Source organism: Mirounga leonina, unplaced genomic scaffold (assembly GCF_011800145.1).
Source record: "Mirounga leonina isolate KUSES-001 unplaced genomic scaffold, KU_Mleo_1.0 Mir_166, whole genome shotgun sequence".
Classification (NCBI taxonomy): Eukaryota; Metazoa; Chordata; class Mammalia; order Carnivora; family Phocidae; genus Mirounga; species Mirounga leonina.
The window spans coordinates 7,898,027-7,923,758 of NW_023270418.1; the positions used below are offsets into that span (position 1 = coordinate 7,898,027).

General features: G+C 33.5%; 1 protein-coding gene across 1 annotated transcript in view; it reads right to left on the bottom strand.

Moving 5' to 3' along the window:
- Positions 1-926: 926 nt before the first annotated feature.
- KIF18A (kinesin family member 18A) overlaps positions 927-25,732 on the bottom strand; it is a 91,049-nt gene continuing 66,243 nt past the window's right edge. The window contains exons 14-17 of the mRNA XM_035012478.1: positions 9,606-10,047; positions 8,712-8,819; positions 3,338-3,447; positions 927-1,944 (exon numbers count right to left, since the gene is read on the bottom strand). Coding sequence (XP_034868369.1) covers positions 1,862-1,944; positions 3,338-3,447; positions 8,712-8,819; positions 9,606-10,047 — 743 coding nt within the window. The 3' untranslated portion in view covers positions 927-1,861. The remainder of the gene's footprint in view (positions 1,945-3,337; positions 3,448-8,711; positions 8,820-9,605; positions 10,048-25,732) is intronic.

Below are 25,732 nucleotides of genomic sequence, written 5' to 3' on the forward strand. Positions count from 1 at the left end.
CAAAATGCCTAGCTTATAAAAATGGCATGTAAGAAAATCACTCTCATACTCAGCCATAAAAAATGAGATCTTGCCATCTCAACATGGATGGACCTTGAGGGTATTACGGTAAGTGCAGTAAGTCAGACAAAGAAAAATGAATACCATATGATTTCACTTGTATGTGGAATCTTAAAAACAAAATAAGTGAACAAACAAACAAAGCAGAAACAGACCCATAAATACAGAGAACAACTGCTGGTTGACAGGGGAGAGGGGTGGGAGAAGGGGGAAAAAAAAATCGCTCATATCTTATGGTATGAGGTAGACCATGAGGTATGGTCACCGAATCCTGTTAACCTAATTCATCAGTACCTGGTAAAAGAGTATCTTTTGAAACACATAATTTCCTAAAACAGATGGAAAGGAAAAACAGGCAAAAGTGACGTTAAACAGGCAACACAGCTTGTTTCCTAAGATCAAGAGTCTCTTAGGGCTTGTCTCCCTCTCTGGTTTCGTCTTGTTTCATTTTCTCCTCTCTTCCCCTATGATCCTCTGCCTTGTTTCTTAAATTCCACAAACTGAGGGTTGCTGGAGGGGAGGTGGGTGGGGAGGATGAGGTAACTGGGTGATGGACATTGTGGAGGGTATGTGTTGAAATGAACACTGGGTATTATGTAAGACTGATGAATCACATGAAAAAAATAATACATGTTAATTAATTGAATTTAAATTAAAAAAAAGAAAAAAAAAAACAGGCAACAGAGCTAAAGTCTTAATGACAAAGGGACCCCAAGGAAATTGTGTATGGTGGTTCTTCCTATGACAGACTCTGTGTGCACATCTATAAACATGGAACTACCAAAGTCAGAGTTGGAAGGAACTTCAAAGATCATTACTGCATCTCATACTCTCTCAACCAGATTTTAAGTTGAAAGACATGACTAAACTAAAAGACCTAAAATGTTTCAACTGGTTGTTAAGTAGTTGTTTGCTTTGGTGGAACAGTTCCCAGGCCACATAAAATTAAAAGTGTGTTTAATCAAGTATTTGTTGCATTCAGAAGATGAACAGGTCAAACAAGGCAGGTGAACAATATGATTTCGTTGCAGCTCTGTGTACTATACTTCCTATAGGAGAAGGAATGATTAAAACTGTCTCACTATCATTAGGAATATATGGATCATTTTCAGACTTGGTTCTAGTGCCATATATCCTGATCTAATCTGAAATACAAATCTACAAAATTCACATTTTATATAAAATAGTTGAAAGTGTGTAAGGGGTACTAACAAGACAGAAAAGCAAACACTGTAAAATCTGTATCTTTAATATACTGAGTAGCAAGGAACAATATTAGTATTTTATTCATGAAGACTACTTAAATAATCTTTACAACTTCATGGGCACATATATGTACATCTGTACATCAAAGTATTTTTGGAAAGGAAAGTCCTATATATGATTAAAATAATATACAACCAAATACATCCTGGGCCATAATTTTATCACTTCTAAATTCTCCTTGTTTAAAAAAAACTAAGGATAATTTAATTCACTATTTTCTAAAATGTCCTAATCAACTTGTTGTAGCATAGTAAAACTGACGTGCCACTATGCCTACTTAGGGATTATAAAGGGTAACAAATATTTTAGTAACTTTATTAAAACATAACCTTTTCTGTTGAAATTTAATATTTGCTTAGAATACAAAAGAACAAAACAGAGAATTTTATTTTCTGCTTGCTGAAGGTATTTGGGTAAACCTAGTTTTAAGATGGTCTTCTTTCAAAGGTTTTAAATAAGTTTCTGAAAGGGCACTGGCAACAAACCCTTTCAAAAGGAGACTTGTCAATTCCATTTTCCTTGATTTTGAAGTGACTTATCTTAGACTTCCTTTTGAAATACTTCTTCCAAATTTTCTAACCATGTTTGGCTTTACTTTATGGATGTTTCTTTTATAGTCTAGAGAAGAAATAAAAAGACATATAAATATGGTAAAAGTATTCAAAGGAATTTTCTCACTACTCATTCAAGTTATAAAAATTTGTTAAAATTACATACATAAGAAGAAAAATTTATCCTTAAAAATTCATAGTTGTTAACATGATTTAAAATATAACACGAAGGAAACATTAATAACATTGGTTTCAAAGTAGAAATTCATTTCTCCATATTGCCAACTGAGTTTTTAGTGTACGCATGTGTACACCCCCCCACCCCAGCAGGTATCAAATAACATCACTGAATAAACTACTGCATTTAATTTTAGTTCTTTTGAACTAATGCAAGGCTATTCTATAAGCACTGTTCTCTTTCTTTTTGGCAACATCACTTTTTTCCTCATTCTATGGGTTACTTCCCTAAGGCTTCTAAAATTCCATATTTTTCCTATTTTTAGGAGTATAATTTGCATCTAGTACTTTCTTAAGTGCTAATCCTGATCCCATAGCTCTTATTCCTTTTACTGCCACCTCTCAAATGTCCATTTCCTCTGGTTCTTCTCCAGCCTTCACAATGATTGTCTACTCAACCAAGTGTTGTTAAAACAGGTGCTGCTGACTTCTCTATGGCTGAGTCTAATCTCTTATCCATTTTCTTGTCACATTAGGTTTTAGTTTTAGGGGCACATATTCTCTTGACAGTATTCTTATTTCTTGGTAAATAGCAGTTACCTTCTTTCCCACTGATGTTCCTTTGTTTTTTTATTTGTACACTGTTAGTTGGAGAACTCAGTTGAATATATTCTAAGAAAGGCAGTCCCAGTTCTCTCCTTCCCTTAAACTAATACCTCTTTCTAAGTGTTCCATTATCCTTAACAATACATAATCTTTTAACCCAGCTTTAGCTCTTCTTTGCTCTTTGGCAAGCACTGCAGTTTAGTATCAACTCTTACTTCTTCCTATGTAGAATTACTTTATTCACCTCTCTTTATATATGAGATATTTGATGCATTTTATGCCATTCTTAGAAAATATGCATGTTAGAAAAACCAAATCTCTATTTGAGAAGTATCATAAATTTATTATTTGGCTGTAGAATTATGATTTCCTGGAGAATTTTTTAGGAGACAAATGGGGCAGTACATATCCATACCAACTGCACATACACACTGTTAAACATTACTAAGTTTGGCGTACTAAACCAAATAATCATAGTAAATTTTACGTTTCAGGACATTTTTGTTTGATTTTTAAAATGTGCACACAAGGCATTTCCACTGAACTTAAGGATGCCACTGGCTGGTGATGAGCAGATAAAAGGAGATTCTAATGAAAACACTGTAAGAAAATGTAAAGTAGTATACATATGTTTGGTAATCATGTTATTAAATATCAAATTAAGGGCTGAGACATACCCACTGTTGGTCTGTTTTCTTGTAAGTCCTTTTCACTTGCATTATCTTGTCGAACACGTTTGGCAAATCCAGAATTTACCTCAGCAGTTAATGAAGTATTTGATGCAGAACTGTAAGGGAAAAATTTTTTATTTTAGTAAAGCATTTTTTATAAGTTCTTTTTTTCTCATTTTTTATAAGTTCTAATACATATATGCAATAAAGATTAAAGAGAAAGTAAAATAATAAAATAATAAGTTGCAAAATCACTTAAAAGTAATTGGAGGTACTAAATACCTTTTTGGCCCATAGGGAAATTTGTCATGATTTTAACGATGTTTATTCAAATTGGAGATTATGACTGTAGATGTATGTAACAATTCTGTAACAAAACATTTTCAGGGTGCTCTGCTAGAATACAAGCCAACACTATTATTCAAAGTGTAGAGATAAAAAGCATCTTGCAAGAGGTGAAAAACTAAGCTCATATTATAAACTTGGAGTGAGAACCTTAATCTGGGGAATATAAACAAGTGAGATTGTTTAGAAACCTTGTTTTCAAATCAAAGCATGGTAATAGGCTGAGAATCTCTCTCTGATTACTACAATTATAGAAACCGACATGAAAAGAATGAACTATTTTCATTTGTTTTATCTTAAAAAAATTTTATCAATCTCATATACTAAAGGGTCAAATTTCCAACTCAATTCCAGTTGACATATTACTACTAAACACCTACTACTATGGCCTCATGTACAAATAAGTTAGGCAGTAATAACTCCTGTTCTGAAAACTTACATAATGAATATATGGTGGGGAGGGGGAAAAATAAGACAAATACACAAAATAATACAAGGTAAAGTAAAAGACAGTGCTATAGGTTTTCAAACTATAAGGGGCTGTAGGTTCCTGATTTTAAAAGTAGGAAAACAAAAAAACCAAAAAAACAACTGAAAGATTTTGTGGATGAGATGAATTTGATCTGGGCCCTGAAAAATAACAGTCCAATCATTCTTAACCCAAGGAGGATCAAGTTTTAACAGGCAGGGTTGGGATGAGTGAGGATCCCTCCTCCATACTGATTCAAATAAGCTAATTTTAGGGAGTTTCTGATTAAAAAAGATATCATATACCATTTTACAAGTTGATACTAGTTTGATTTTCAGTTGCATTAACACTTGGAGGCTTCCCTTTTATGGCAACAATTTGCTCTTCTGGTAATCCTAACCACATGGTAAACTGATGTGGGTGTGTTTGAGGAATAGGGAGAAGATGGATTTGTTGTATGGTTACCAAAAGTGGTCAGAAATGGCAATTTAATATGATAGCAAAGAAAAATAGGCAGGAGTACACTGAATGCTGGCAAAAAAACTCAACCTATGTACCTCAACTTTTCTAGAGCCTGTAAGAAAAATGATTATGGTGTAATCAATGGTAATTTTACCTACTCTGTTCAAGAATATAAATGATACCTACCCAAAATGGTAACAAAAAAGTACTAATATTATGAAAGCAAGGAAATACAGTTGTAGAAAATCTCCATTCTTAAATGGTGCTAAATAAACTAAGTTACAATAATTCTGTTTTGGATACTAAACACCCTTTTTGGATAAGATATGTATCAGCTCTCTAAGGCAAAAATTCTTTTTTGGTCATTTGGTGATTTTTCTTCAAGTATACAGATCATTGTCATTGGTTACTTTTGATAAGTGTTGGTTTTTCCAACAATTTTTCTTAAAATTATCTTTATTATTTTATGGAATTATTTATCACTTTGCTTAGTTCTAGAACATCTGTGTTTACTAATAAATTGTTTTTTACTTGAAAATTAGGCTTTTGAATAAATCTATCTGAAAGAAACCTCATATTTCTAGGAATGAAAACAAAGCCTAATAAAATAAATTGTATATATATAAGTAAAATACATGCAAGCATTTTTTAGGATTTAGATAAAATAACCACTGGTGAGATGTTTAACATTCATGTTATAAATTTATTTTAGATTTACGTTGGATCATAAAATAAGACTTAAAATTATTCAAATTATGTTAAAGACTATATTAAGAAGAAATTTAAAGACTCTTCTAGTTATGTGCCAAATATATTTCCATAACTATTAATGAAAGTTAAGATTTAATCTTTTGTTCCCTTATATAAATAGTATGTTTCTGCTTAATTAACATATGCATATCATAGTCTTTCAGTTGAGATAATTTCTTGTTGGAACCATTAAATGTCTTTCAAAACAAACCAAAAATGTGTGACAAATGTGAGACTCATTTCTGGGTGCTAAGAAAGATTATGAAACAAACAAAAAACCAACTAACCAAATACACAAAGCAAACAGATCCCCCAAACTCTGATTAATATAATTTGTAAGTAAAATTTTATATACGGATATATTTGTATATTTGGTAGGCTGATTTAGTTAAAACAGTTTGCTACAGTGATATTAAATGAATTAAAATCATTAAAAATTTAGTATTCTCAATTTAAGTAGTGATTAAAAAATTGAGTTTTGTAGGTTTTTACAATATCCAGTGCTTTTGGACTCTAAATTTTTTTCAGAGAGAAAAACTGATACAACTGAATAAAATAGCTATACACCTGGAGCCTTCCCTTCATTTAAAAAAAAGTATTAGAATATACACACACATACACACACACACACACCCCTATAAATATGTACATAAAGCTGTTAAGTGGAAAATACCAGAGTTTATTACTCTCAAACTCATGTAGGTTTAATTGGGGAAAGGGAAGATTAAAAAAAAAAAGTAATTATGTACATTTCTAGCATTAATCTCTTTTAACCTTAGTTAATGGCAGGATCTAATTATTGGTACCAGAGGGAATGTAATAGAGCAATTAATAGGCTATGAGAAATCTTACTTTCTTTATATGTCCTTTAATATTATTTCACAATATTAGTTGCTCATGTGGAAGCTCTTTAATTCATCTCAAACCACTCTGAATATACAGTTTACATACCTAGACATTTCCTGAAAAACCATTTGATTTTGATAATGATTATGTGTACATTTTAAATTATTGTTAACTATAAGATTTTGCTACATCTTAGTTAACACAACAGAGTTGTGAAGAACCAGAAAAGTCACCAACACTAATTAAGGGAAAGAATAACACAATCCACACAATGAAAATTAGTGATAAGATGATGATGGTTAGCTAGGCTCACTCATTAAATGACTGATACCCATACATGAGTCAGACAAATTGCTCCATTTAAATTTGTGCCATAGCAAAATACAGAACTTTAAATGTCATGGGTAGTTAGAGGCATTCTGGAAAAATCAGTCTATTAATTTTAAATCTACATTCCAAGACTCTGCTGTACTTTGGAGGGGAAAGGACAGACCTTAAATGCACCTATGAGATAATACTCTATGTGGCACAAATAGACTATTTGTAAATTTGTTTAGACTAGCCCAGATGATAACAGGTTCATGAAGGAAAATAGGAAACTTAAACAAAGAGTTACCCTATCTTAGGTCTTATAGTCTTTTCCTCATAATCACATGTCAAAGAAAAAGAGGTAAAGCAAGTCAGAGCCATTTTACAATATAACCACTCACTGTATCTTGTGATTGCATTCAGTGTTGTGGGATATAAAGACTATATAATGGACTTTATGTCATATAATTCAGTATATTTAAGATTTTTCCTTGTCTTTGATTTTTAGCTGTTTTATTGCTATGTACCTAGGTATGTTTCTCTTTGTATTAATGTTGCTTGTAGTTAGCAGAACTTCTCGAATCTGTGGTTAGTTATCTTTTGTCAGTTTTGGAAAATTATTAGCCAGCATCTCCTTAAACACTGTTTTCCCCATTTTTTTTCTCATTTCTTTCTGGGACTCAAAATATATACATGCTAGACCTTTCTATGTCCCATATGTCTTTTTCACTCTTCTCCATATTTTCTATCTTATCCCTTTGTACATTGGTTTAGATATTTTTCTGTCAACCCTATCTTCCAGTTCACTAAACCCTCTTCTGCTGTGTCTAATCTATTAAATTATTTATTTATTCTTAATTTCAGTAGATTCTAATTTTTCAGTTCTAGAATATTCATTTGATTCATTTTAATACAATCCAGTTCTTTGGGAAATTGCCACTATTTTGTTGAACTTAATCACAGTTAAATTTTTAAAGTCCCTACCTGATAATTTTCTTATCCGAATCACTTGTGGATCTAGATTTTTAGTCATTTGGTTCTGTCTCGTGACATACTTGGTAATTTCTGCTTAAGTGCTAAACATGTGAAAAAACCTCAAAACTGTTGATGTCCTAGTTGGTATATTTCTCCAGAAGTGATTTAATTTTCTTCTGGCTAGCAGGCAGAACAGAGATAGATCACCTCGATCCAAAAGGGACTAAGTTGGTCTGAGGTCTTTTTCAGGCTTTCAAGAACTGGTCTATTTCCAGTTTGCCCTACTCCTAGAGCACAGGCCTTCAAGGGTTTCAAATAAAATCCTGGGGGGTTAACAAGCACCTTTTCTTCTCAATAATCCCTGAACAGTTTTTGTGTCCTAGCCCCATGAGAACGTTAACATTCTGCTTAATATTTTAGCTTCTTACAGCTTTGTTTCTTGGCCTCTTATGCCAGAGTTCAGAACATGGCAAATATCTTAACTGCAAAAGCTACACACAGAATTATTTTGTTTCCTAACTCAGTGAGACTGCTGATAGCTGTAGGCTTCCATTTTGTGCTTGGCTTCTATACTTGATGCCATGAGTTGGCAAATACTAAATGGAAAAATGAGGTAGAGAAGGTTTGGCTCTCTATAGCTTGTTTTCCTTTCCTCTGGATCTTAGACCTTCAGGTCCTGGCTGTCTTGGTTGGTCTCCAGTGCCTGGAAAGCAGCTGTTGCTTGTATTTTATCACCTTTTATCATTGTTTTTGATAGGTGGTTTGGTCTGATATAAGCTATATTGTTAAAGCCAGAAATAGAAGTCTCTTCACTCATTACATTTTAGTCATATATCAAAATCTATTAAAGTAATACAATTTTAGGACTGAAGAAATTCATTAATGTATAAAAAGAAAAATACCAAATGAGTAAAAGTTGTCACCAGAAGAAAAGTTATAATTAAATGACATTTTTGAAGGCCAGAAAACTTTTCAACTTATTTTTAATAATCTGAGATACGGAATACTTTATGTAAATAGCAAGTGAAATACTTGGGCTTTATCAAGATCTCCCTTTGATAATATAAGTCCAGTGCCACATTCAGAGCAATTAATTATATGTTTTAAATATGAATTCACAGTTTCATACAAGAAATAAAAAGGAGCTGTAGGAATAGAGCTGTAGGAAACAAAGTATAAAGATGACCTTATGTGAGCACTGAGCCAGTTTATGGTTAATTGTACCTTGTTAACTTCCGTTTCCTTTTGGCAGCAGCAGTCATTGCCATGTAGGATGGTACTATGCTTGGTATAGGCAGAGGATGTTTAGTTGAGAATGAAGAAGAGGCAAGCCTGTATATTAGATTAAAAAAAATAAAAGGAGTAATTTTGATTTGTATTATGGAGAAAAGGGGGGCATACACTTTCATCATTACAATACCATTTTTTATGAATATATAAAGAAAAATATTATTCTAGACTATGAAGCCTCTCTCATTTGCCCTGGGGTTTTCTTTTCTCTTTTTTATATCATAAAAAGAGTTGCTCTTAAGAGATTTCTGCATCTTAACAGCATAGAAAGGTATCATTCTTCTCATATTTGGATTACTTGTGATTATACAGATGGAGTGTACAGGATAGGAAATGAGAATAAGTGAGACAAAATGAGAAGGATGTTTGCTTGGATGACATGTAGTCAACCGTACCTTAGAAGTATAATGATTCAGGGTAAGCTGAGGTTTGCTGAGCGTCAATTAAAAAAATGTGAGATTTCCTTTAGTGAACATATTAATAATTAATAATTAACATAGTAATCCTCCAATGATGGCTTATATCATCTAACTTTGGAGTATGTAGAACAAACTAAATATATCTTAAGGTTTCTTTTAGCTTATTGAGGGCAATTAACTAAGATATCAGAGTAAAGACTTTAAAATATTGTGTTAGTGGATTAATATTTAGAAAGACATTAAATGAAGGTAAAACATTGACTTTTGTAATCAAGACTGCATACTTGACCCATGAAATAGACCTTAAATATAACTAAGGAAGAAAAAGAAAGCTATGGTTTAAAGGCTACGTAAATAACAAAACAAGAACAAAAACACAAGAAGAATTAGAAAATACTCTTTTTTGTACCCTTGTAAAATGTTATTGTTTGATAGTGATTCTTGTTCAGGTAATTTACTCTTCAAGCTCCTGATGTCTTCACATATAGTAAACGTAGAGTCCAAATCTTCCTGTCCATATTCTTTTCTCCTGCTGAGAGGAATATCTACTTCACATAACATTTTCAGAGAATTATCACTGTTTACGTTTGAGCTGATGGTCTGAAAACCTGTAGTATGTGATGATGGTTTTAATAACGTCACTAGAGATGAATTTTGAGATGTTTTTCTACAGTCTTCTGGTGTATACAAAATAGGTTGAAGTTCTTTGCTGAGAGAATCATTGAGCTGCAAACTTTCAGACAGTGCAGACTTTTGGGGATGTTTTGCTTTCAAAGGAGAAGGCATTAGTTTTCTTCGGGTTCTTTTTTGTGGAGGAATTTTAAGTAGATTAGATTCACCTGAAGATGTGCCTATTCAATAAAATTGAAAAGAATCTCAGTAATGTCACCTAAATAGTTTTCCAATAACCCTATCAGTTAAACAACAACATCACCACCACCAATAATAAAGTACATTTTCTGCCAATTGATGAAAATTTAAAAGCTGGAAAGAAAAACAAAACATAAGTTATTGATAGTAACTCCAAATAATGTTAATGAACTAGTTATAAAGATATTTTAGAACAGAAATAATAAATGGTTAATATCAATACTAATTTGTAGACATAGCAAAATTGAGGTTGGGGTAATCATGAAAACAAATTTCCAACAAATGCTAATGAAATTCGTGAGCAATTTCCAGCTTTTATATTTGACTTAGATTTAAGATAACAAAAAAGTATTCAACAATCATAGGTACAGAGATTAGTAACTTGTTCTACTATAAAATATCACCAGTTATTTGTTGAGTGGAAGTCTAGTCTAAATTAACAGGAATGGCAATAATCAATAAAATTCTAGGTGAATGAAAGAATTAAATCTGTTACGATCTCAGGTATGGTGGTTAATTAAGCATTCTGATTGTTTCCTATATCATACATAATTCATAGGTTTTTGAAAATTAGATTAATACCTTAAGATAAATGAACATAAGCTGAAGAGGTCAGAGTACTCTTACATGAACCTCATCACTCTGTACAAGTAAGTCTCCCAAATGTCAATAGGTCACTAAGTTTAATGAACTTTTCTTAGCCCTATCCTACAACTTCTGTAGCTTTTCAAATTTCCCTACTACCTCTCCAACATCTGTTACCTTGTCTTCCTTCATCTGGTAAGTATATACATTTCCCTAAAGAAATACACTCTTATTTGTAATTATCCTCTTGCCACTACTTTTTCAGTCACGTGGGTCCCAAATAACCAATTTTCATCATTTCCTCGCATTTTCCAACTTTCACCAATCCTAGCTCTCCTACACTTAAAATTAAGACATAATTCTGATTATGTCATTCTTCTGATTAAAGACTTCTAGTGATCTTTAACATAAACATGATATCCAGAGATTTTCAGTAGGGAAATTCCTGTTTCTTGGTCCAAAATTAAGAGACAAATTGTTTTGTTTAAACTTAAATTTGAATTCCCATAATCTAGACATGCTTAAATATTTACCTCTCAAACATTTTTTTAAAATATATAAAGTAATGATTGATTGCATACATTAACAATAAACTTCATCAACTCGAGTGTGCTAATCTTGTATTTCTTAGTTCACTTTTTTCTGCTTTGCCTGTTCCATTCATGGTGAACTTCAGGTGCCTGACATGAAGTAACTTTGCTTCAAGTGTACTGTCCAGGAAAGAACTACAATGTGTATTTCTGCCCATGTTTTTAAATCATGCAATAAAATTCCCAACTGATGTTAGATTTGCTTTATGATAGAATACTAACTTAAATAACACTGAAAGCTGCGTAAGTGTTATGTATCTCAATAAAGCAATTCAAACTCTCAACCAAGTTAGAAAATATAACAATCACCAACAGTACATGCATTATTCTTATTATGTTAGTTCATGATAGGCTCTGCTATGGCTAGGTTGACAATTACCCTCTAGGAAAGACAACTGAAAAACAGGAAGAAAAATATGATCCCTGTTCTACTAAGGAATTTTACTTTTCTGAGAACTAGATAAATGAGATCCAGATCTTAAAATAATTTTCCACTCCCTTTAACATGACATTTGTCAAATTTTCCATTACCAGATATTTTTATACTAATGCTGCAGTGTAAAGACAGTTACTTTTCTCCACTGTGCTGCTACCACCAATTTGGTGGCTATTAATAGCTGAAAGATTAACTTCTTTTCCCCTGAGAGGCAGCAGGGGTATATAGAAGATAGAAAACTATATCGAGGATAGAGAGCTGAATTGGGAGTCAGGAGACTTGGATTCTATTTCTGGCTTCAGCAACAACTCACTGAGTGACCTTGGACAACTCATTTAAGCAGTGTGGGCATTAATGCCCCCTAGAAAAAAGGGGAGAGTACCTTCATGTACAGGGAATTTTCTAGGATTAGATAATATCTATAAAATAATTAGGGTTCAAAGAAAGGCTCTAGAAATGTAAATATACTTCAACTGTTAGCATTACTACTTTCATAGAGAAAGTTATAATTTACTTTTCAGTATCTATCAATGCATAGTTATCATTAAAAGAACACATTTCAAACAATGTCTCACTTTCAGTTTATCAGATACCCAGTTTATCAAGGCTGATGATAAATTGTAATATAAATGAAAAATATTGTTAAAGCATGCACATCTAAGTGTTCTTTGAAAATGCAGGCTTCATAGCAATATTTTAAAACTTAAAACACAATGGAACATTAAATCTCAAGAGATATGGATTATCCAGAGTCACTTTTTTTCTTGCACATAGTATCTAGAGAGGGATAATCCCTGGAGTGGCACTGGGCAAATTCTCAAGATGGTGGGCCACTTTTCTCCTACTGCTTGTAAAAAAACATGGAAATAGGGGCCTTCCATAAGACACTAAAGAAATATCCACCTGTTCTCCGGGATAATCTGAATATACACCCAACATCAAATTTTGATATATCAGACTAACAGTTTGTCAGTGAAATCAATAGCAATGTTGTAATGATGTATCTCTAGCTATAATTCTGCTCTCCTGGAAGGATAAAAATGGTAACTTGAAGGAGAAACATGGAGATGTGGTAGTTAGTATAGATTCAAACACCACTGTTTTCCTGAGCCTGGAAGAAGAGATGCTACAAACATAAAGCATATGCAAAACACAAATCCAGAGGGTTCTTTTCTTTTTATCCTTTCAATTATTAGATACATAAAATAATAAGAAAACAGATGGTCAATTCAGGACTACTAGGCTGACTTGTTGCTCAGAAAGGTTCAGGAGATAACCTGAGCAAAAACAAGATTTAAAAATTTAAATACAAACTCAACAGTCACTCTATTGTAACTACAGTGGGATTATGTCTCCATTTAATCCATGAAAAGTAAAAGAACACAATAAGCTGATACTTCAGTTTGAATATGTTTTCCAGAATATATAAATGCAATTATATAATAAACATTCTCCTTTAGCTAATTAGGTGATAAAGTACATTAAATGGGTATGGCAAGCTGGAGTGTTGGGTTAGGGGCACTGCACATTTTAACAGGCTTTCAGAAACATTGAGTATGCTAGCTCTATGTCTATAAAAGAGATCTGCTGTACTTTTCCATTAGAGGATGTACAGTAACTTTCCAGAAGACAAGGCTTGGGGTAGTTGTAGTTTCCCCTGATTCAGCCTGGGAAAATACTATCTAACAAGATTCTGTGATTCTTGGGCCTACAGAGTGGAAATGATAAAAAAGGAACCTGGAAACAAATAATACATTATATGTTAAAAAAAAAAAGAAGAAGATAGCAGGAAGGGAAAAATGAACGGGGGGAAATCGGAGGGGGAGATGAACCATGAGAGACTATGGACTCTGAGAAACAAACTGAGGGTTCTAGAGGGGAGGGGGGTGGGGGGATGGGTTAGCCCGGTGATGGGTATTAAAGAGGGCACGTACTGCATGGAGCACTCGGTGTTATATGCAAACAATGAATCATGGAACACTATATCAAAAACTAATGATGTAATGTATGGTGATTAACATAACATAAAAAAAAAAAAAGGAACCTGGAGGCAGATTATGATTCCTTTAAAAAGACTTCATAAAATGAGAAAAGGAATCATGTAGTTACAGACTTTCAGGACAAGGGACTCTAATAGATGATGATAGTCAATAAAATACCTCAGTAATGTGGGTGTCACACAGGAGAGGATAGAAAATTAAAATGCATTGTTATAAGGTAGGCTCTTAAAAAGTGGGATAAAATGATTAGGAGCCACTTGGGAGGATAGCAAGTCTTCTCTCCTGGGCCTTTCATCTAAAAAAAAAGCCCACTACACCATATATTTGAGTATAGAAGGTAGTGGGTAGCAATGTATCTTATGGTCTAGAAAAAGCAGTTTTGGGACTTTAACTCTTTAACACATTGTGGGTATACTGCATTTCTAACGACCTGAAATGATTATGATCCATGGCATGTAAGTGAGTATGTTGAAATTCATTTCCAGATAATAACAATAACCATATTGTCAAGACATTTAGAAGGAGAAGTCACTACTACTACTAATTTCAATCTAGGAACAATGTTTATTTTAATTATGAAAGGAAATAAAAGTTTTAGTCAACTGTGGTACAAGAGAAACAACTAAGAGGACTGCATCGGCATAAAAAGAAGTCATTGTTTGCTCATCCACCCAGCATTAAGCACCTGCCATGTTCTAGACCTTTGCTAGGTTTTGAGAATCTAGCAGGAAACAAGACATTTAAGAACTTACATTTTGGGGGGAAGAAGGCAGAAAAATAAATTATCTTAATTAAGATAATCATGACAAATGAGTTGGAAAGACAATAAAACAGAAATGGAATAGAGTGATGGGAGATAGGAGGGGTACTGATTAGATGGCAGGGGAAGACGACTCTAAAGGTCAGATGTGTGATTGGAGGCTTGAATGGCTGTGCAGGAGCCAGTCCTATGAAGATCTGGGGAAAGAAGCAGAGGAAATAGCAAGAGCAAAGACCCGACGGCAACAATAAATTTGTTGAGCTCAAGGAAAGGAAAGAAGGCTAATGTGATTGAAGTGTAGTGAGTCAGAGAAGAGAAGAGACTAGAGAGATCAAAAGGGGCCAGCCTGTGTTAGGGTTTATGAACAAGATAAAGGTCTGCATTTATTCCAAGTGCAAAGGGATATCTGTGGAAGATTATTTTAAACATGGATATGATGCGATCTGATTTATGTTTTTAAAAAAGATTGCCTTGCTCGTGGTGTGGAGAACAGAATACAAGTAGGTAAGAGAGGAAACAGAGAAATCAGTAACACAGTTAACACAGTTATTGCTATAGCTCAGGCAAAACATAATGAGAACCTGGACTAGACTGGTAGCAGAAGTGATTGATGTAGGAAGGGTGTTATAATCAAATAACCAGATTAAAATTTTATCAAGTACATTCAAAACATTTTCAATGACATAGATGGGTGTGATTAGCTGCCCAACAACCAGGACCAAAGATAAGGAGTTCGCACAAAGCAGTAGTATTTTGTATAATTTAATCAACAGAAATTGACAACTTTCAGTGAAACCATGAACCATTTCTACATGAACAGAAAAGTTCAAAAGGTCCTAAATGTCATTTCCTCAAATTTGGCATTCTCTTGTTACTGACATCCCCCTTTCCCCAGCCCACTCATTCCATTTGAGGTCCTGTCCTCTACTGAGGTGCTGTTGTCTTCGAGTTTGTTTCCTTTCCTTGTCTAGTTTGCATGTTCATGGACTTGAGGCAGCAGATACTCTCTAGGGTTTGAGGATACAGTTACTTATTCAGAGATGATGGCTGTTATCATCATGTTTGGGTAGCAGTGAAAAGGGAAGAAGGGGAGAGAGGCTAAGTAGGAAATGGTTCTAGAAAAGGGTGGCAGAAAGAAAATTACTGAAAATAGACTTCGGCTCCTAGGAATTTGTTTGAAGGAAGGGAAAGATTTAAGTTAGCAGAATGATACAGAAAGAGTACCCTCTTTTAGGTTAAGCACTCTACTTTCTCTGCAAATTCATCTCTAGACACTCTCAAGCCACTGACACAGATTCATCTTCAGTTCTAGGCATAGACATACTATGATTTCAGATATAAAGACTGGCTACTCCACTCCCAATACCTTGTTAATTGTTGCATTCACTTCCTTAAAAAGGAGCCATTGTCTTTTAATCCATATTTAGTGAAGCTTCAAAATGCAAAATGTGGTCCTGTAATGAATGCATTTTGATCATATAACATATAATATATATGCTATCAGAACCTTCTCTTTTTGATAGGGGAACAACACAGAAAGGCACTGAATACTTGGAAGAATTTCTCACTGGGAGAACCAGGGACTTGGTTGGCTTCACCTTTTATGTGTCACTTTAGAAACATCCATAGTATAAGAAGGGATATGAAGGTTAACTTTGCAAAAGACAATCACTTTTAACTTCCTAATACTGGGTAATAAGGGAAGAATATCATCTGCACACCAGGACAATAGAGGACTTTAGGGAGGATACTATGTAGCTAGAATTGGGAAAAAGGAAGGTTTGGGGGAGAATAACATAAAAATATTCCCCCACTTCATTGTTCAGTGCTGTCCCTGGGACTTAAGTAAAAGACACTGGCAGAATGTTACTAGAGCCCCTTAAGTTAGGAATAGGGATGAGGGAGTAGGTGAGGTAAAAGGAGAAAGGGTGAGACAAGGCCCATGGGATACAGTAAAATGGTAATATCTGAATACTAGCAGTAGCACTAAGAGGCCCCCAAATCCAGTCCTGGTCCAGCTGACTCAGTGTTGAAAGGAACACTGATTAGAAAGTGCCTAACCCTGTGGGCCTTGCTCCCAGCATTGGTGGCCACACCACATATGGATGAGAATCGCTTGGGCAAAAAGGCAAAGTTTCTAGCTTAGATTACCTATGGCTCTGGTTCCTGTTCTATACTCTTGGGCCATTAGATCCATGAAAAGGAATGCATTTGCTCCCCTCCCCACCCCATTTCTGGACCTTAATTTCTACTGATTATCAGCAAGTTATATATATAAGTACTTATAATAAGTGTAGTGGATCAGTAAAAGGATAATATAAAGGAATGGCAGAACTGGCAATACAAACTCAGGCCTTCTGATAATCCAGATGCATGTTCTTCACCCCTACACAAACTGAGTCCCTACCATAGGGAGAATTAAATCAATTACGATAATGGATAAATAAAACATGCAACATTCACGATTTCATTGTTACGTAAAGTCATGTTTTGTAGATTATCTGATGATATGGAAAAATATACATTAAATTAAATAGTATATAAATTCTACATACAGCATGATCCCAATTTTGAAAACAAATAAAAAGCTCACCCAAAACAAATCAAAACATACACATACTTTAAGCAAAAAAAGGGGGAAAAGTCACAGAAAACAGAAGGAAATACAGCATAATCTATTAAAATTAGCAAAGATTATAACTGGAAAAATTCTGAGTGATCTTATTGTCTTCTTTAAGCATTTGACCACTTTTTATAATAAATATATACTGCTTCTTTAAAATTATAAATAACAAAAATATTTTTTTAAAGAAGAACAATGTAAGGAGTGGGACAAAAGTGAATAAAAACCCAGTTCTCTCAAGCCTCAGAAATTCTCTGGAATTGGAGGCAAGAGGTTGTCTCTGAAGGTATAGGGTGGAGCTAAAACCAGAACTGATTGAAAGTCTGCATAAGGAAGTTGGACCCGTCCCCAAATCCCCTTACCCCATCACTATCACCTATACTAACAGGTGACTGTTCCTTTGTCACCCTGTTAGGAGAAACTTGAGTTACTCTCTGGACCAGTTGAGACCTGGGGCCAACATGCACAGCTGACACAGGGGTTTTTAATAATTTCTCAATAATGAATGCATACAGATTTTTCTCTGACTTCTCTAATACACTGGTGTCAGACTTATACATCTCCTAAATGTGAAATCAGAGTTCTTTATAGATAAACTGTAACAATAAAAAGACTTAAGTATTGACATTTTCAGGCTCCCCCAAACTATTTCGGAGATCACCATAAAGCAAAGCTGAAAGACCTAACTATCTACACAGAATATAACCAGGGTCACCAGATATTTGAGGATATGTTTTTCAACATGATAGGACACAGAACTACATACAGGAAAAAAAAGTGAAAGGAAATAGACAATGTAGAAATAGAAGAGTATATTAGAATAACCATAATTAATATCTTCAGAGAGATGAAAAGTTATTACATTCATCAAATAGAAACAAAGTACTATGGGAAGAAATGTTGAATTACTTAAAAGAGCTCTTAGAAATTTAAAATATGAGAGGGAGAAAAAATTCAAAGGAAAGGTTGTATGATAAAGTTGAGGATATCTCCCAGAAAGAAGAAGCAAACCGAAAGAGGTAAGTATTAGAAGGTGGAAAAAAGAATTAGAGGATCAATCCAGGAGATTCAACATCAGATTAGTAAGTGTCCAAAGACAGAACAGAAAGTAGGGAAGAAAAGTATATACGGAGGTGTATGTATGTGCATAAATACATATAGGAACATTTCTCAGAGTGAAAAGATAAAAGATTTTTCAGGGAGAAAGGCCCAGACTATTTAATATAATGAGGTAAAAAAGACTGACACCAACGCACATCATTGTGACATTTCAAAAAACTAAGGATAAAGGGAAAATCCCAAAATCTTCCTGGGAGGAAAGTCACACATAAAGTACGGAGAATAAAAATGGCATGTCAGTTAATAGCAGTCACTAGAATCTAGAAATCAATGGAGCAATGTCTTCACAGGTCTCAAAAAAAATATTTCCAACCTAGAATTCTATACCTAATCAAATAACAAGAAAATATATTGCCAAACATGCATTATCTCAAAAAAGTTTACTTCCTGAGCACCCACTGGAAGAATCTACTGGAGGATGTATTTCTGCAAAATAAGGGAGAACAAGAAAGAGGATGGGAATAAAAGCAAATAGTACATACGGAAACCATAAAGCAATACAAGAAAGAGAATTTACATATTTTTTAGCATTAACAGGAAACAATATTTTCTTGAAGACACTCTAGACATTTACTTTTAAGAAGCTGAGATGGGGTAGGGGAGGAAATGTATGTATCATGTAAAGGTATTAAATCTTTATTGTCCAAAATAAAAACATAAGCAGATGATATCTAAAATTGGAAAAATGTAAGCAAAAAGGAATTAGCAGTATAAATTTGAAATTTGGAGATTAAAAGGAAAAACCTGAAGACACAGCTAAAAGGAGAGTAAGAATTAGGAATGGGCAGCAAAAGGGCAAGGATATTTCCACAAATATGACAGTACCTGTTAGCTTTCTCAACTATGGATGCATATTACTTTTATATAAATATATAAACTGAATTTTAAAAGCAAGTGGAGAGGGGAGAGAAAGAAGAGGGAGAGGCAGACAGACATACACATGGACACACATCTAAGAGCTTTTAAGGAAAATAAAGTAATTAGACTCTGGGGCTATAAAGGAAAAAGTAGACCAAAACATCTATCTTGCTTGTTCTGGGGAAGTTTTACTCAAAATCTGTGGACTGAGTCTACCAAAGTCTAGCCAAAGAGATGAAGCTTTACATTCAAAAGTCTAACTGAAACATGCAAGCAAATAACATGAATGACATGGGCAAATAGAAGAGCAAATGAATGTTCTAGGCCTAGAGAAGGTAGAAGAGATCTTTTCTTTACTTAGCCCACTCTCTATAGGCTTACTACCCACCTCACTCCCCACCTCTTGTTTTCCTGGCATATAACAAAAAACTAGGGAGAATGATTACCTACCTGGTAAAATTTAAAGAGGGCTAATAAAAACGTGACTCAATCAATCATTAGAAATAAATCAGTCAATATGGTGAGAAATGGGTAAAATAGATTTAAAGTCATGAGTTCCAGAACGAAGGGAAATTCCTTTTCTTCAGGGAACAGGTAAACTGCCTGTGAAATCTGAATGGCAGCATGTGTAATTTTGATATATCCAAAAGTTTATAAAGAATAATAGCAGAAATAAAAATAACGTTTAGGATAGCAAAATCTCTAAGAAATAAAAGACAGACTTTGTATAAGGACATGGATTTAATCAGTTTGTTTTCAGATATTTTAAGTGTCCTTAAGATCTCCAGCTTTAGTTATTATAGTTGTGATACCTATCTTTACTTTCACATTTAGATTTCATATGACAAGATATACTTTAATTTCTTTATGTGTTTGTTGAGAAATATTCAGATGATTAAACAGAGAGGATGTCACTTTAAGGATCAGCAAGTTTTCTAGACTACTTTCAACTTAATCGGAGTATATAAAATTCTAAAAAAACAGTCTGGGAACTACCTGGAGAGGAATTGTTTACTGAAAAATAACTTTGGTATTGCTTTACTTAGAAAGGTCTAATACAATTATCCTGAAATTCAAGATGATCTTTTTAAAGGCTTATTAACACTTCACATAGTTGAAGGCACATATTAATGAAGTAATAATATAATGCACCTGATTGCTGTTTTTAGAGTCACAAAGCTTTTCTTAAAAGTAAAATTTAACAAAAATACATATACAATGCTAAAGACTTACTGATAAACTTCTAGTTTAGGAAAGAAGGTAGGCGGTGGAGGTTATATGATTAAATAATATAACTTTTCAAAATGATTATGTGCTATAATTCAAAGAAGGATTTTAAAAGTAATGAGAGACTGGGCTACTGAAAGATACAGAAAAGCTTCTCTTCTAAACCCTACCATAAGTTTTGTTTAATGAATCCAATCCTAGTCTTTGTAATACTTATCCATTAATAGTTTACGAACATCTTAAAATATTTATATGATGCTTTAAGGTATTTTATATACAACTGAAAATGTGCATTTCAGGATAAAGTGGTTAGTGTTCTATTCATCTGTTCCTGCATTATGGCTAGAGATTACCACTTCAAAAAGTTTGTTTATTGTTAGGTCCATAGAGAGACTTAAAAAGGAAGTCAGACAACATTTTGTTGAGACTGCCAAGTTTTAGAAGCCTTTCAAAAGACTTTTAAGTATTAAAACCACCTTTAAAATGAACTCCGAATGCAAGCACTAAAGTTGTGGGTTAGATGGAAAAAAAATACAATTTTCATCTGTGATTGTCCAGATTCTAACACAATATCACCCGGATTACAATTTACATACATTAATATTTGTGGATTACACCGAATAACGTATGCTATTAATATAAGCCACGGCTTAAAAATCAAAATATTAGAATGATTTGCTTGCCCCACTAAATTACATTTGCTAAGTGGTTAAAAGAAATTATGAATAAATATTTGATCCCTGGTTAAGTGGTTAATGAAGAAGTAAACAAAATTCAGATGCTAATTAATCTGCCACTTGCTATCTCTCCCCCAAACTTTCGGGATTTTAAGGAACATGATCAAATATGGCAGCGTAATAAAAGCAATAAGCTGGATATTTTGATTTTGTTAATGAAATATATAGGATAGTCTCATGAAAAAGTATATGCAAAAGACATTAGAGAACTGAATAGCTATACTTGAATAGAAACATCTAAAAATGCATTTATTGGCTGTACTGTTCTTTAAGCTATTTAAGTCCACCTGTGAGCAAAATCTAGTCTCCTTCATTATTTTATCTTTCAAATATTTCATTTCTTCAAGAAGTCTAACGCACAGATTTGGTTGAGGAATCTGAAACATTTCTAGTAGAAAGCAGAAACAGGGTTTTTTCATTTCTATCTTTCTAAAAGTAGTTTTTTTTTTTTTTTACTACTTCTATGTTTTTTATTCCATATGCAGTATTTTCCATTTCCATGACTTATTTTTATTATGTTACGTTAGTCACCATACAGTACGTCATTCATTTTTGATGTAGTGTTCCATGATTCATTGTTTGCATATAACACCCAGTGCTCCATGCAATACGTGCCCTCCTTAATACCCATCACCGGGCTAACCTATCTCCCCACCCCCTTCCCCTCTATAACCCTCAGTTTGTTTCTTGGAGTCCATAGTCTCTCATGGTTCGTCTCCCCCTCTGATTTCCCCCCCTTCATTTTTTCCTTCCTTCCACTAATGTCCTCCATGCTATTCCTTATGTTCCACAAATAAGTGAAACCATATGATAATTGACTTTCTCTGCTTGACTTATTTCACTTAGCATAATCTCCTCCAATCCCATCCATGTTGATGCAAAAGTTGGTATTCATCCTTTCTGATAGCTGAGTAGTATTCCATTGTATATATGCACCACATCTTCTTTATCCATTTGTCTATTGAAACGCATCTCGGCTCTTTCCACAGTTTGGCTATTGTGGACAGTTTTAAGAAATGTCAGCATGCTTTTACTTAAAAAGTTTTTAAATAATACTTATGGGGCGCCTGGGTGGCTCTGTTCGTTAAGCATCTGACTCTTGATTTCAGCTCAGGTCATCATCTCAGGGTTGTGAGATTGAGCCCCACATTGGGTTCTATGCTCAGCATGGAGTCTGCTTGGGATTCTCTCTCTCCCTCTGCCTCTCCCCCTGCTCATGCTCTCTTTCTCTAAAATGAATAAAATCTTACAAAATTTTTAAAAATAATATTTACATTTTATTAAAAAAATTTCCTTAAGTAGGTCCTATGATTAAATGTTATATATATTAATATACGCATATGTTATATATATGATATGTCATATCTTACCTGATCCTGCTAATATTCCACGTATATTTAAGATAATTATGTATTATAGGTTATATAATATTATATATTAATAATATTTTAATAATTAGCATATAGTAATTGTATAATAATATACATTAATAAACTATAATAATATATTATAATTACATATTATATAATACCCTGGTACATTAGCAGATCAGGGAAGAAGAAATAAGTGAGCTAAATCTTCATCAATCAGAATGAGATGATAAAATCTAAACAGATGAACTGATAATATAGCAGCATAAGTATACTGTTTAGAAATATTAGGTGAATTGTAGAAGTCTGTTATAAGTCATCCGGCATGAGTTTCAGTGGATAGTAAAAGAAAAACAGATATCCCAATTTTCCTAAAGGTAGTTTTAAGAATGTTCGTATATTTTTTTTCCCTAAGATTTGTTTATTTATTTTGAGAGAGAAGAGAGAGTGGGCGTGTGCACTCAAGCAGGGGGTAGGGGCAGAGGGAAAGGGAGAGAGAGATTTTCAAGCAGACTCCCCGCTGAGTGTGGAGCCCGATGGAGGGCTCGATCCCAGGACCCTGATATCATGACTTGAGTCGAAGAGTTGGCCACTCAACTGACTGAGCCACCCAAGTGCCCCGGCATATTTTTACTTTTAAATTAAGTCTTTTAATTATTTTTTTTTTTATTATAAGAAATGCCCTTAAATAAATGAATTATAAATGAAAAGTCATGTCCGAATAATTTTAAACCAAATGCCTATTATAGAGGAAAAGGAATTTAAAATTTACACAAAGTAGCAAAAAATGAAAGAACCAAGTAATGTAAACCCCTACCTACTTTAACTGTGATATTCCTATGTCACAGAAATCATTTAGTTTAGCAATCTATATTTTTTAACTGAATTCCCACTCAAACATGGTGGTCCTAATTCCCAATTAACTACAGAGCACCAGGAAAGTCACAGTTGGGATCATCTTACACAAAGAACCAGGACTGAGTATTAGATTATCTTATGTTTATTTAAACTATCTTATTTTATAATTGTTAGTCACAGCAAGAAAGTCACATGCTCAAAGTCATAATATCAATCAAATTTGTTGTTGACAGAACTGAAGTCTCTTACTGAAGTCAGGTAAAGAAACCAAGTAATACAAAGTAATAACATATATAATTATAATGAAGACTTAAAAATATAAAATTTCCTTCACAGATCCAAAAATAAGAATAGAGGCAATATACAATTTCATCCCCCCAAAACTGAGATTCTATCTTCTGACTACTACCAGCAGAAAAACAATATTAAGTGTGAATGAAATATAGGTATTTTTATAATTTAAAATTGGGTTATGTAAAAATTAAAAATCACCAAGAATAAAAGAAAAAAATACCCTACCTGGCAAAGGGTTTAGAGCTCTTGTATAGGTATATGTGTCTGTCTGTGTAGATATAGGTGTGTGTGTGTGTGTGTGGCTTGTTATCTAGCTATCTATCAAGAAAGAATTCTTATAAGATAAATAAGAAAAAGAGAAAAATAAAACAAAGGAAATGAATAGGTAATTAATTCAGAATGAACTACAATTGGACAAAAGCGCATTAAAAAATACTCATGTTCATTATCCATGTAGTGGTAGACTCTATAGTTACTATAGTTCTGGAGAATAATTTGACAGTGCATATCAAACACTTTGAAAATGTACATACCCTTTGATCTAGCTATTCTACCTTTTAGGGGCCTAACCTAAGGAAATAATTAAGATAAGTTGTGAAAGACACACACACATAGAGATGTTTAGTGGAGTCTTGTTTATAATAGCAAAAAAATGAAAACAAACTAAATGTTCATTAGTAGGGGATTAGGTAAATACACAACTATTAAAAATGACTTAATTTCATAGTTGATAGGAAAATGTATGTACAACAAATGGTTCAGTGAGGAAAAAGCTGGTTATCAATTGTATAATGGATCTCAATATTTTTTTTAAAACAATATATGCATGCTTCAAAAAAAGGCCAACAACTATTAGAACAATATATTAATAGAAGTTAATGAAAGACATCTTACTTCCTTTGGCTGGACTTTTTTTCAAATTAAAATAAATGAGCATTTAATGCTAAGATAATAAAAAGGCTAAAATATTAGTGAAAGGAACAATAAAGTTGAAAATGAATTACTGAAAACACAGTTTCTGACTGCCAATGAAGTTATAGTTTGTTGGGGAGAGGGAAGGTGAGGTGTGGTAATTACTGTAACAGTGAAATACAGAAATTTAGTGGAAATGCAAGGGTATGTGCGGGCCAAGGAGGATTCAGTAAAGGGAAGCTTCATAGAGAAGGTAGTTTCTGAATTGGACTCTCAATGAGGATAAGGATTTTAATAGGCTAGGATGTAGGATGGAGCAAGAGGAAGCAACATTCAAGAGTGAGGGAAGAGCTTGGAAACTGTAGAGGCAAGAAACAGAAACATGTTTAAGAGGAGGTTGGGACACCAAGTGCTAAAGAAAAGTGAGTCTGCAGCTTGACATGGACTGGGAAAGCCTTTGAAGGATCTCCTAAGTAAGGGGTCTGCACTTTATTAGGAAGATAATTTTCACGTGAAGAGTAGATTGTAGAAGGGACAAACAAGAGAAATAGAAACTAGTTTAGATATTACCATAATTATTCATTTCTTACATCAAATTTTCTCAAAGTGTTTTAAAATAAATTGAATTAAGAAACATCATTCTATTCCCTGTCTTAAGCTGTTTTAAATAAATCTCTAAAACACAACTATGAACTGGCAATTTCATGTGTTTTCTTAGGTAGGAGGGGTCTATATTTTTTTTATTTTTAGCTTTTTGAAATATTCCACAGATGATTCCTTTAAATAAAGGGACTAGATAATTTATCACTGAGTTAAAAATCCCTCTCTTAAAAAATGGGCAGGCTTTCTGGGGTCATCTTTTGATGTGCCATATCAGGTGTCCCGAATGATTTTACTCAGAGGAACTAATTTATCAAAAGCTTAAGTCTGCAAACGTTGAAAGATTTACAGAGCTGTACGTTAGTGTAAAAAGCAGAATGCAGTATTTAGCAAACATGAGTCACAGGCTGCAAAGCAGGGTTCATGACAGGGAGACATTGATGAATGGGATTAGATCTAATTGAGGCTTGGTACAAAATGATGGCAAGGATTTTTCTTTTGCTAGCACTCATGTTAATATGCGAGGAGGTATTTTGGGAAACTATGCAAAATTAAAATTAGTTGGCAAAGTTCTAAAGTGAAATCAAATATTAATATATGAATTTCAATAAACACTTCTAGGCTACAAATGATTGATACAATTACTGTACTAATCATAAATCTGGATTCTTTTTTTTTTTTTTTAAAGATTTTATTT